Here is a 12,522-nt window from a genome sequence, read left to right on the forward strand (position 1 = left end):
CATCTGGCTGTACAGTATCAAATTTAACTCTTCCATTGCTAAACATTTCAGCAACAAAACAGGAAAGGGAAGGAAACCTACAAAAGAATGAAAAATTGCAAGAAATAAAATGCCACATACAGGAAGAAAAGCAGGAGAGAAAAACAGAATAGTTTAAGAAAGAGGGAAAACAAAAAGCAGTGGTCCTGAAGTCAAGCCTGTCTCTCTACTGAGGAATACCACAGCCCACAAAGAGGAAATAAATGCCTCAGTGACCCTATTAAACCCATTCTCTGCTTCCAACACCAGTATGAGTTTTCACAGAAACTGAGAGGGACTCTGTGAGATCATCTAATCCAATCCCACCTGCTCAAGCAGGGTCAGCCAGAGCAGGCTGCCCAGTGACATGTGTGATCAGTAACCCCTGTTCCCAACACCATTAACGTGATTAGCATGACTAACACCATTTTATGGGGCAAACAGCCATTCTCTGTGAGACACCAGGTCATGTGTTTGTTCCCTTTCCCTCATTATCAGGCCCTGAAGGTCCTGTGAACCAAGACAAAACAAAACAGACTTCTTCCCCTCCCTACCGTCTGAAGATTCCTAGGCGCCAGGCCGATTACTCCCTTGCTTACTGGCCTTGAAGGTCCCAGGCACCCAGCCAGCCAGGTGGTGGTGACAACCCCATCACAGAGAAGCTTCACAACACCCAGAGCACAGTCCATAAAATCAAGTGGTTGCAAGACCTATGTGGGGAACTTGAACAAGAGCTACTGCTAGACAGAGAGACCCGTGACCTGCCCAATGGCAGGGACACCTCCACCATCATCTGTTTCCTCTGAGGACTGACTTGTATTCTTTTATATGATTTTTCAAATCTAAATTATGATTGTTATTTTGATACAGCAAACCATGTATTACGATTTGACCCCACCTACAGAAGGTCTAGATGATGAGAAATAGTATTATAATTGTACTACAAATTCTGTATCACTTAGGTGATTAGAAATCGTAAGTTAAATTGTATTAAAAATTCTGTATTATGCTACTATATTGATTCTACTTGTAGAAATCTTGTGCCATTATAAAATCTGTGCTACACTAATAATATCTGTTAAGAAAATAAAGCTTTAATTGTAACTACAACTAGTGCCATCATCATTCTGCCAGGGATCCCCTAAAAGAACCTGCCTGTCCCCTCAGTGTCAGGTGACATCATGTGCAGTCAGCTTTGTAGTATCTTCACATATGGAGATTCCATAAGCTCTCTGGACAATCTGTTCCACTGTTTGACCACCCACATAATAAAGTGTTTTCTTGCATTCAGGTGAAATTTCATAACTTTGTGCCTATAGCCCATCTTGGCTTGCCTTTGTGCTCACTGTCTCACCGGACACCACTGAATAGGCTTCCTCTTCCTCATTCTGTCCCACTGGGTATTTTTACACATAGATTAGATCCCTCTGAGCTACTTCTTTCCAGACTGAATAGGCTCAAGGTTCTCAGCTTCTTCTCATTTGAAAGATCATTAATCATCTTTGTGGCCCTTTGCTGGACTCACTCCAGTAAATCCACCTCTCATACCAGAAACCCCAGGACTTGACTCAGCACTCCAGATGTGGTCTCACTAGTGCAAGCAGAGAGCAAGGATCACCTCCCATGCCCTGTGGGCAATGCTTTCCCTAAATGCAGCCCAGGGGGTTGTTGACTGTCTCTGCTGCAAGGGCACACTGCTGGCTCATGTTCCTCTTGTCATCCACACGGACACTGAGATTCTACCCTGCAGAGCTGCCTTCCAGCCAGTCAGCTCCCAGCGTGTACTGGTACATGGGGTTATTCCCCCTCAGGTTCATAGGGGTTTCCTGTTGCAGAACTTATGAGCTGAGGTCCCTCTGAACAGCAAACCAACCTCCTGGTCTAGCAGCTACTCTTCTCAGTTTTCTATCGTCTGCAAACTTGCTAACAATACACTCTGCCCTACTGTCCAGGTCATTGTTAAAGATGTTAAACAGCATCAGCCTAAATATCAACCCTGGGGTACTCCACTAGTGATTAGCCTTCAGCTGGACTTTGTGCCACTGATCACTTCAGCATGGGCCTAGTTGTTCAGCCAGTTTTCAGTCCGCCTCACTGGCCACTTAACTGATAATTCATCAGCTTATCTGCACAGATTATACGGGAGACAGCGTTAAGTTTTACTGAAGTCAGGACAAACTCTGCTGCCCTCTCCTCATCCACCAAGCTAGTCACTTCATTATAGCAGGCCATCATGTTGATTAAGCACAATTTCTCCTTTTTAAATCCACACTGACCACTCCTGATCACCTTCTTGTCCTTCATGTGTTTGGACATTATTTCCAGAATTAGTTGCTTCATCACCTTCCCAGGGATCAAGGTAAGGCTGACCAGCTGGAGTTCCCCAGACCCTCTTTCCCACCCTTCTTGAATACAGGGGTGACATTTGCTTTGAGTCTTCCGGAATCTCTCCCAATCAATATGACCTTTAAAGATCATCAAAAGGGGTCTCGCAATGACACCAGCCAGCTCCCTCAGCACTCCTGGGTACATTCTGTCAGACTACATGGTCTTACCCATGTTCAGTTCATTTAGGTGTTCCCTAACCTGATCCTTGTCCACGGAGGGTAAGCAGTCTTTGCTCTGGACTTCCCTCTGGTCTCAGGAACCTCGTATTTCTGAAAGCCGGTCCTACCAGTACAGCCAGAGGCAAAGGCAGCATTGAGTACATCAGACTCTTCTTCGTCCTTTGCCAGCAGGGCCCCTGCCTCATTTAGCAGTGGGCCCATGTTTTTCTTGGTCTTCCTTTTGCTGTTGATGTATTTGTAGAATCATGTGCCCTCATTGCCCTTCACATTTCTTGCCAAACTCACCACCGCTAACATCTCCCACTACTAGTAGTGAGAATTTTGGGAGGATGCACTGATTGGTACAAGGATACAGTGTTGCAATTAACTGAACAGTAATGCAATGGTTAAGTCACTGAAATGATCAAGAGCAAAGAACTATATATAACCCTGTAATTTTCCAATCTTCTGAATGCTAGAAACAAACAACATAAATCAAAAGGCAAAATGAGGTGCTCTGGCAGATACCTGGTAATATTTTCCACTCTCATTACTACTTTCACTACTATTATCATTTGTTTTCAAAAAATACTTTGAAATCACAGGAAGTCCTATATGGCACTACTTCTCAACTAAATTAATCGCTGTCACGTTTCCATCTTTATTTATGAAAACAATGAGTGAACTACATGTGAAAAGAAACACAAAGAAGAAACAACTCGACTTTAAAATAACAAACTACTTTGCTCTTACTCTTAAAGAAATTGGTTTAATCCTCTAGAATTTTTTCAATCACCTAATAACCATGGCTAACAAGTGGTTACTTCAGACATTTTTTTCTATATTAGTGCTGGTTTAATGCTAGGCATAACATATCAAGATTAAATTAAACAAGCTGACAGATATTGTCTTGAAAAATACCTAATTCTGTATAAATAATCTTAGGAGGTTTTTTAGAGTCCGTTTATCTAAAAACAGAAAAGAGAACTTCAGAATTCACCAGATTTAAAGAAAAAAAATACAAAAAAAAATACAGACACTGAGTGTTTATCACAAGGATTATCACTTGGTATTTTCATTGAAGCACAGAATGGTTTGGGTTGGAAGGGACCTTTAAAGGCCATCTAGTCCAATCCCCCCTGCAATGAGCAGGGACATCTTCATCTCATCCAGTCTGACCCTGACTGTTCCCCAGGATGGGGCATCTACCACTGCTCTGGGCAACCTGCTCCAGTGTTTCACCATCCTCATCACAAAAAATTTCTTCCTTATGTCTAGTCTGAATTTACCCTCTTTTAGTTCAAAACCATTACCCCTTGCCCTATTGCAACAGGCCCTATGTTGGGAGAGGTGTCCGCCGGAGTCAAGAAATTACTCAATATGAGTTATGCATCTTGCTCATCTTTATTGGCTTCTAACACTTCTTATATAGCCTCAATACACAACCATGCTCCCAAAGCAAGCATATAATTGGTTATTAGCCCCTAAGCACGCACTGCTCTCACACTACTAATTATCATGATTAGAACAAGCATTCTATCCATGCAGCTATTTGCGTTAGCTATGTTTTAGCCTTGCTGTTTGCTACTCCCTTTATTCCCATCCCGCTCCCTATCTCCCTTGGCCTTGCACATGTCTTCCCTAACAGCTGCAGCTTGTTACAGCCACGGCCTGTTAGTACAAAGTTACTTGGTCTCGGGATTCAAGAATAGCTCAAGGCTACCTTTCTTGTTAACTTCAGCACAACAACTTCAGCACAATTCTAATTCCAGGCCTATTCCAATTCCAGGCCTGGATTGTGCAGATACTTAGGGTTTCTGTGGCCACGCTTCTGCAGCCATTCTTCTACAGCCCTACTAAAAAGTTTGTCCCGGTCTTTCTTATAAGCCCCCTTTAAGTACTGAAAAGCCACAATATGGTCCCACCTGAGCTTTCTCTCCAGACTGAACAGCCCCAACTCTCTCAACCTGTCTCCACAGGAGAGGTGCTCCAGCCCCCTGATCATCTTCCTTGCCCTCCTCTGGACCCACTCCAACAGGTCCATGTCCTTCCTGTGCTGAGGAGCCCAGAGGCGGACACAGTAGTCCAAGTGGGTTCTCATGAGAGCAGAGTAGAGGGGGAGAATCACCTCCCTCGACCTGCTGACCACACTGCTTTTGAGGCAGCCCAGGATACGGTTGGCTTTCCAGGCTGTGAACACACATTGTCAACTAATGTCCAGCTTTTCACGTGCCAGTACCCCCAGATCTTTCTCCTCAGGGCTCCTCTCAATCCCTTCAACCTCCAGCCTATATTGATAGTTGGGATTGCCCTGATCCAGGTGCAAGACTTGCATGTAGCCTTGTTGAACCTCATGAGGCTCACATGGACTCACTTCTCAAGCTTGTCCAGGCCCCCCTGGATGACATCCTGTCCCTCAGGCACATCAACTGCACCACTCAGCTCAGTGTCATCTGCAAACTTGCAAAGGGTGCACTCAATCCCACTCTGTTTCATTGATACTGGTCCTAATACAGACCCCTGAGGGACACCACTTGTCACCAATCTCCATCTAGACATCGAGCTGTTCACCACCACACCCTGCATGCAACCACCCAACCAATTCCTCATCCACCAAACAGTCTACCCATCAAATCCATCTCTCTCCAATTCAGAGAGAAGGATGTTGTGGAGGACCATGTCAAAGGCCTTCCAGAAGTCCAGGCAGACAACATCTGTAGCTCTTCCCTTGCCCACTGATGTAGCCACTCCATCATAGAAGGCCACTAGGCTGGTCAGGCAGGACTTGCCCTTGGTCAAGCCATACTGGCTGTCTTGAATCTCCCCCCTGTCCTCCATGTGCCTTAGCATAGCTTCCAGGAAGATCTGTTCCATGATCTTCCCAGGCTCAGAGGAGAGGCTGACAGGATGGTAGTTTCCAGGGTCCTCCTTTCTACCCTTTATAAAAAGGGGAGCAACATTTCCCTTTTTTCCAGACAGCAGGGACTTCACCTGACTTCCATGACTTTTCATGTATCATGGAGAATAGCTTGGCAGCTACATCAGCCAATTCCCTCAGGACTCCAAGATGCATCTCATTAGGTCCTATAGACTAACATATGTTCAGGTTCCTCAGGTGGTCATGAGTCTGATCTTCTGCTACATGGGAAGGACTTTACTCCCCCCCTACCTGTCTTGCAGTTCATCCACTTGAAGTCTAGGGAGAGGTTGCCAGTAAATACTGAGGTAAAACAGTTGTTGAGTATATCAGCCTTCTCCTCATCTGTTGTTACCCAGTTTGCCAGTCATGTTCATTGTGGGGGTATGCTTTCTTTGACAGTCCTCTTCTGGCTGACGTACTTATAGAAGCCCTTGTTGTTCTTTGCATCCCTTTTTTTCCATCAGCAAAATGTTTTGCTAGAGTAGCATGTTACTACACCGACCCAAAACCAAAGTGACTGTTTTTATAGCACGCGGAATACAGCTTCTAAGGCAACCCTAGAAGCTTTCTTTTGCCCCACCAGGACAGGTGAAAAGGTTACAGAGCTGTAACACATCCAGGCTGATAACAATAATCACATCTTTGTACTTTCCAGAGTGCCTACCCTATCATGAGTGCTATTCAGGGCTAATTAGTTGGGAAAGAAGTACCAGATTACTAATTCACATGGCCCAACACATATTGGTCCATTTCTATCAAAAATTAGGCCAAGTGCTACTACACTTCTAAAATGAAGAAAACCATGTTGGCAAATTCATCCTCTGTGGGAATCTCTAGAGCAGCTGGTCTTTGAGAGATGCTCAATTAAAACAAGGCTGATGGCTGCTGCTTGACAAATCAATTCAGAGGTGGCAAATACAGGGGGGAAAAAAGCACAGAAGCAACTGAGAGCACTGCAGAAAATTTGCTGTTAGCATAATTAGTCAGGGAGCAGTCAAATGAGAAACAGTATTGTAAAGCTATGCATTTTTCTTAACAATCCTCAAGAAATGATATATTCAGTATTGTTTTGACAATTATCTAAAAATCAGAAATGCATATCTTCTTGCATATGAAATACAGTTATAAAAATTAACTATGTCAATAAAACAGAAAGAAAAGATTCAAATAAACTATCATCTAAAACATATCTTTGAATTAGCTCATCATTAATCCACAACAGTATTTTTAAAAGGACCTATCAATGAAATACCAAAGGAACCATTTACCTGCTGCAATGCCAGGTTATATTTACCTCAATATTAAGTCACTATCAAAAGAACTCCTAAGAGAAAGCCAGATTCAGGAAGACTGCAGTTAGATAGCCCTAATAAAACTCTGAAAAATAAAGGTGACTTACAAAAAAAAAATCCTGCTGCTGCTAAAATAGGTCATTACAAGACCAAGTTTCTTTTGTGAAAAATAGAATTATTTTCCTAAATTAAGGTAGTGGGACACAGCTCCTGAGAAGCAGCAGGAACTCTGTCCAGGTTGATTATTAAGTAGAGCCTGTTGTTTACATGAGAAAGGCATGCAAAGTCAAAGCTGTGCCTACCTCATCAAAGGTCTCTGTCATTTTTTGCATTACATCCTTCTTGTGCAAACTTTGAAACATCTCTGCTGTTACCATGCCTAGAAATGTTTTACACAAAAAAACAATTACCAACAACCTCATTACATTAACAAAGTCCAAACCACAGTAAAGATTTCGTTTTAATTTAGAAACACCAGAAAAGTGGGACTCTTATTTCCATTTACACTGGTAGGGGCAACATATACATAGGGAAACACATAAATCCATTCATACTAGAAAAAAAGTGGTGAAACAGAACTGAAATTCACATTAGAGAAATCTACCCTGTGCCCGTCTGGCATGACTATTTTCTCTGTCCATTCATTTACTTCAAGGATCTACTAAAATTCTGCCCACTGCTAGTCAAAGACTCCCAAAACATTTCCCATAAGAAAAGGCATATTAGCCAAAGACCTGGAAAAAAAAAATCTGAAGTATAGAAGGTACATTTTAACTGCTTAGATACACAGAGAAGTTTCAAACTAACAGAGCAGACTTCTTAAATGCTTACTTGACATCCTGAAGCATTTCGCTAGCAAGCTGTCCCCAAAAGTCACTGTGTCTCAGTGTTTGTTATGAAATAGACAGCTTCACGACCCTCTGGTAAAAGTAAAGGCAACAAGGCAAGAGACTGTTTTTCTAGCCACCAAAGCAGGGAGTTTAATTCTCTAGTTGCTTATTTTCAAACAGTGATACTAGCAAAACAAAAGATACTAGGAAATTACCAAATAAATGGCAATTGAAGCATAGGATTTTAATCAGCATGGTCATCAAAACCATCTTCCCTATGTGGGAATTCTGCAAAGCAATCTGACATGCCACTTCAAGAAACCTGACCTTGCAAACCATGTTCACATACAACTCTGTTGTATTTCTTTCAATTTCAAAAAAAAAAAATACAACTGTAAACACAGAGTGAACAAATGTAACCAGCAGCTTGCTTTACTATTAGCTCTGCCCATCTGGAGTTTGTCTTACACAGATTGTAAGTACATGATTTGCTGGAGAGAATAATTACATTTCAGAAAGCACACTTCAGACTACTCTCACATACAGACAATGGAAAAGGCTACTAACGAGGTAAATTACCTTGGCAGCCTGAGCACTGAATGAAGAAGTTGATCAGATCTAGAAGTGCCACGTTCCTGTCTTGTTTATAAGCTTCAACCCAGTCATCGACTACAGACTAGAACAGATTAAAAGAAACTCATTAGCCAGGAGCTGAACACAGCATGCTGTACTCCACTGACAACATCCAACATAAAGACACAAACTAACACAGTTCCATCTCCACTGAATTACAAAAATTAGAATAAACTCCACACCATTTAGTTCCATTTCTAACAGCACATGCAAAAGACTCCTTCTGGAGCAAAATGAAGTCTTGAACTGCTTATTCACAGGTTCTGCTCTACGCAATGTTGTCATTCACAGATGCTTTGCTCCCTGTTAACAGGGAAAATAACCACAGTTTTAATAAATTTAATACACAAAACCCAAAACATTGTCCTCCTGACTTCTTGACAGCACTGCAGTAATAGTTTCATTTTTAAAATAAAAAACAACCCAACCCCACACACACATTTAACCTCTGTACCATCTAATAATTAGTATTAAATTAATAGCAGCAATTGTCCCTGGGAATTATCGTCTTCACTAGCACCCAGTTTGCGCAGTAGGCTGAAACAGTTCACATACTACACTTAAACTAAAAAACAACTCCAGATTTAATTTCTAGGTCAGTACAGCCCTGTCTATGTGACACAGGCCTGCTGGGACAAGCCATTCAGGCTTCAACCCACCTGTAGTGCCACACATGTCTAATGAATTCTAGCAGCAGCAGCCTGGACTCAAGCTGCTGCCTTTCCAAGTCCTTCACATCATGCTTTGCAAAGCAGAAACTGAGCTTAGCAGAGCTCCCTGAATAAGTTACCACAGCTGTAGCATGGCAAAAGTCCATCCACACAAGCATCTTTTAAAAACTAAGGTCTTGCATCCAAAATGTAAACGTACTTCTCATGTGTGCAGACACACACCTTGCTTAGAGAAACTGCATACTGGAGACTTGTATTAACTCTGTATAAAAATATCTGGGGCTCCTGATTTTAATCCCTCATACACATATACGAGCATAATATACATATATGCTCAGAGTATGAGGAGGTAGGCTTCCTCACACTGAATAAAGTTGGTAACTATATCGATGCACAGGGAACCTGACTATCCTTCAAACTGCTGTCAAACTGCATTGGAATGAAGGTAAAAGACAAATACCAAAAGGTAAGTTCGGGAGGGGGGGGGAAGCCCCAATTTTCAGAATCCTGAGCAACAAAAAATTTCTGCTGATGAACCTTTTCTGTATTTTTTAAAATAATTCTCCTTTTGTATGTTGAAGACATTGATTTAGGAACACTGGTTTAGGTACATATTTCCTTCCTCTTTTTAAATATCTGACAGCTACTTTTCCATTAATTTCTTGAAGATGCATGCTTTTTAAAGAGCCATGCTCATAACAGTTTTCCAATCAAACTTGTTTCTTGCTCACCTATGCCAAAACAGAACAAAATTTCAATGCTCCAGAGTATAAATAACTGAAACGACCACTGTTTATCCCTTTTCCCTCTGCCAATTCTCAGAATTCACAACTAGAAATACCTGCATGGCCCGCTTCCCCATGCTAACCACTTCAAACAACGTAACTGCCTCAACCACTTCGCCATTCTGCAGCTGGCTCACTCTTCTTCTACTGGAAGAATTCCTCCTTATGTTTTCACACTGTTCTCGGACCTTCCGTTTCTCTCTCTGAAATGAGTCAAGCAAAGAAAGTATGTGAAAAAATGCAACATGTAACAGCCATTCACAGATACTTGAATTATCCCCTAACAAGTTTTATTTTACTCTCATGGCAATAATCTCCCCAGGGCACTAACTCTTAATCTTCAAGGATAAAGCATTATCAAACATTACTGTACTAGAAGGGGATGAAAGAAAGGATTTACCAGTTTGAACGTTTTCTCAGCAATGAGTGATAAGCATAGGAAGGTGTAAGAGCCAAGAAGCTTCTGAGCAGTTAGTTGCATGCTACCCAGAAGGCATTTTTCAGTGACAGCTATAATTTCTGAAGAACAGACAGCAAGCACAGCAACTCTCCCACATCTTTTCACTCACAGGGTAAACACACAACCTGCAAACTAACACCAGCTGCACACAACACACAGCTAAGGAAGAGCACACACTGAAATGAACAGACTGTTCAAAAGCTAGCCTTGAGGCTCTGATGCCAGTGGAATTTGGGGGTCAAGCTGTATCCAGTGACTAGATTTTACATGTGCTGTATTGTGATTGTTTTATGTAATACTCAATTTTGTAACAACTGAACGAGACAGAAGATAAACTCCATAATTTAATTATTTTTACAAAAAAACCCACAACTTACTGGTGTTTTCAGGTTGCCATTTCTCACACAGCTGCCATTCTGCACAGCAGACTCCGGCACAGTCTCATCATGAACAGCATTCTCTCTGAAGTGTAACAAACACATTGGGATTAGCAGTGAGAACACAGAACTACACACTTCAATACAAACAACAAAAGAAAATAAAAGCATATAAATGTATTTTAATATTTTTAGTGAATCATTTGGAAGTTTTGTCATTTTGTTACTAAAAGCCAAACAACTAACTTTAAAAGTACAACAGAAATTTAGGGCCTTTTTGAAACTATTGGCATTCCTGTAAGGTATACAGATAATTAGAAAACTAGCAAAACAATCAAAGATATCAAGGAAGTAGAAAGTAAGTAAATGAACCGGAAAGCTGATGTTGACTTAAGGCAGCCTTTGTTGACTTAAGAGCTTTGCACCATAAATCAATAACACAGGTATTCATTCAGTTCATGGGTGCTCTAAACAAAACAAGGCAATAACATTTGGTGGGTCTACAATTTAAAATGAGAGGAAGAAACTGTTCTACTTTGTCTATAAAACATGCTGAAGAAAAAAAGACACATAAGAAATTTCATTTGCAGGTCATTGCTAATACAACAAAGGAATAATTTTATAAATAAAAATGCACCTTCTGGGAGATCTGAAGCCATACATTTATCTGCAATGAAATCATGCCACTTTTCATCATTCCCAATGCTAACAATATGCTTTGCCAAAGGTCATGTTTGGGCGGACGAGCTGGATCCCACTTGTGCAGCAGGTCCAGTACTGGTAGCTGGCTGCTATGGCCTCCTTTTAAACTACTGTGGCCAGGACATGAAGCCAGTTGAGACTTGTACTATAAGAAGGCACAAAAAGAAAGTAAATATGAGACTATACAGTCACTTTTATTTTCGTGATACTGTTGCAACAAGAGAGTGTACTAACACAAGTGAACACTTTATGAACTAAAAAAAGCAGTGTATTACACTGTCAGATAGTCAGCTCTCCAATATCCAGTGTTCACTAACCCAGATGGAGAATTAACTATGAATGCAGAGCCAGCTCAACTTCAGCTAGGTTTATCAATGCCAGATAAGCACTGTGGTTGGTGTTCTTCCCGAGACTGTTTCAGACACTGCCTCTGCAAAGCAAATCCTGAGGATGAACAGCATCAACTACAGGACCAAGGTCCTGATGTTATTTTGTTACTGAAAGCAGACAGAAGTTTTTATTTAAACACAACTCTACGTACTTTTTTGAGCTGTTGGGACACTTCACTATATGTCGAATTAGGCTTCCAAAACCTCCTATAAAAATCCTATATAAATATGAAATTCTATAAAAAGATATCAAATTGCTAAATACAAGTTATACAAATACTGAACTTCCCTACAGAAAAAAGTCCCATGAAAGTTAAATTAAATTAACGTCTTGTCATAGAAAAGTTCAAAACACAGCACAGTGTTTGACAGATGGAAACCAAGAAAATATTTCAAGATAAACCAATCCTTACATTAGCTGTCTGCACTTCTGCATGTTACAGGGAAGAAAAAAAAAAAAAAAAAAAAAGGGATGAACTATATAGTCCACCACTGAGTCAGTATGCAATAAGCAACAGTTTGCAGAAGACTTCAAGTGTTTTCTTTGATTTGTAATTGCAAGCCACAGAGATTAAGTATCTCAAGCACCACCAGAGACTTCCTAGTTGAAAAGAACAAGCAGCGAGAAACAGCAGTATCTATCACTTTTCTGATGCCAGTTAGCTCTTCACAGATTCTTCTACAGACCACAAATAAACAAAAAGAATCCAAACATGTTTCTCAAGGAGCTGCTTCTCCTGTGTGATTAAATCCTTTCACTCTTGATTTCAAAGCAGAATTCAACATTATGGGGCTGGACTAACAAGTTCTTACTTGCATTGTTTCACTAGAACTGTAACTCAGATGCCAGCCAACATTCTGGCAATGTGCGTTACCTGTTTCTGCACTATACCTCAACA

At 41.1% G+C, this 12,522-nt stretch overlaps 1 protein-coding gene across 7 annotated transcripts in view; it reads right to left on the bottom strand.

The window, feature by feature from the left end:
- The window catches only part of LOC101916494 (cohesin subunit SA-2-like), a 67,004-nt gene that overhangs the window by 51,185 nt on the left and 3,297 nt on the right, over window positions 1–12,522 (bottom strand). For 6 of the 7 annotated variants that reach the window (XR_008746744.1, XM_055801244.1, XM_055801242.1 and 3 more), the window contains exons 3-6: window positions 10,533–10,617; window positions 9,752–9,898; window positions 8,186–8,282; window positions 7,079–7,155 (exon numbers count right to left, since the gene is read on the bottom strand). Coding sequence is in view for 6 of the 7 variants with exons in the window: in XM_055801244.1 (XP_055657219.1) it covers window positions 7,079–7,155; window positions 8,186–8,282; window positions 9,752–9,898; window positions 10,533–10,617 (406 nt within the window). In the remaining variant the exon portion in view is untranslated. Of the gene's footprint in view, window positions 1–7,078; window positions 7,156–8,185; window positions 8,283–9,751; window positions 9,899–10,532; window positions 10,618–11,169; window positions 11,380–12,522 lie in introns of all 7 variants that reach the window. The other variant, XM_055801241.1, reaches the window with a different exon arrangement.

Source organism: Falco peregrinus, chromosome 4 (assembly GCF_023634155.1).
Source record: "Falco peregrinus isolate bFalPer1 chromosome 4, bFalPer1.pri, whole genome shotgun sequence".
In the NCBI taxonomy this organism is placed as follows: domain Eukaryota; kingdom Metazoa; phylum Chordata; class Aves; order Falconiformes; family Falconidae; genus Falco; species Falco peregrinus.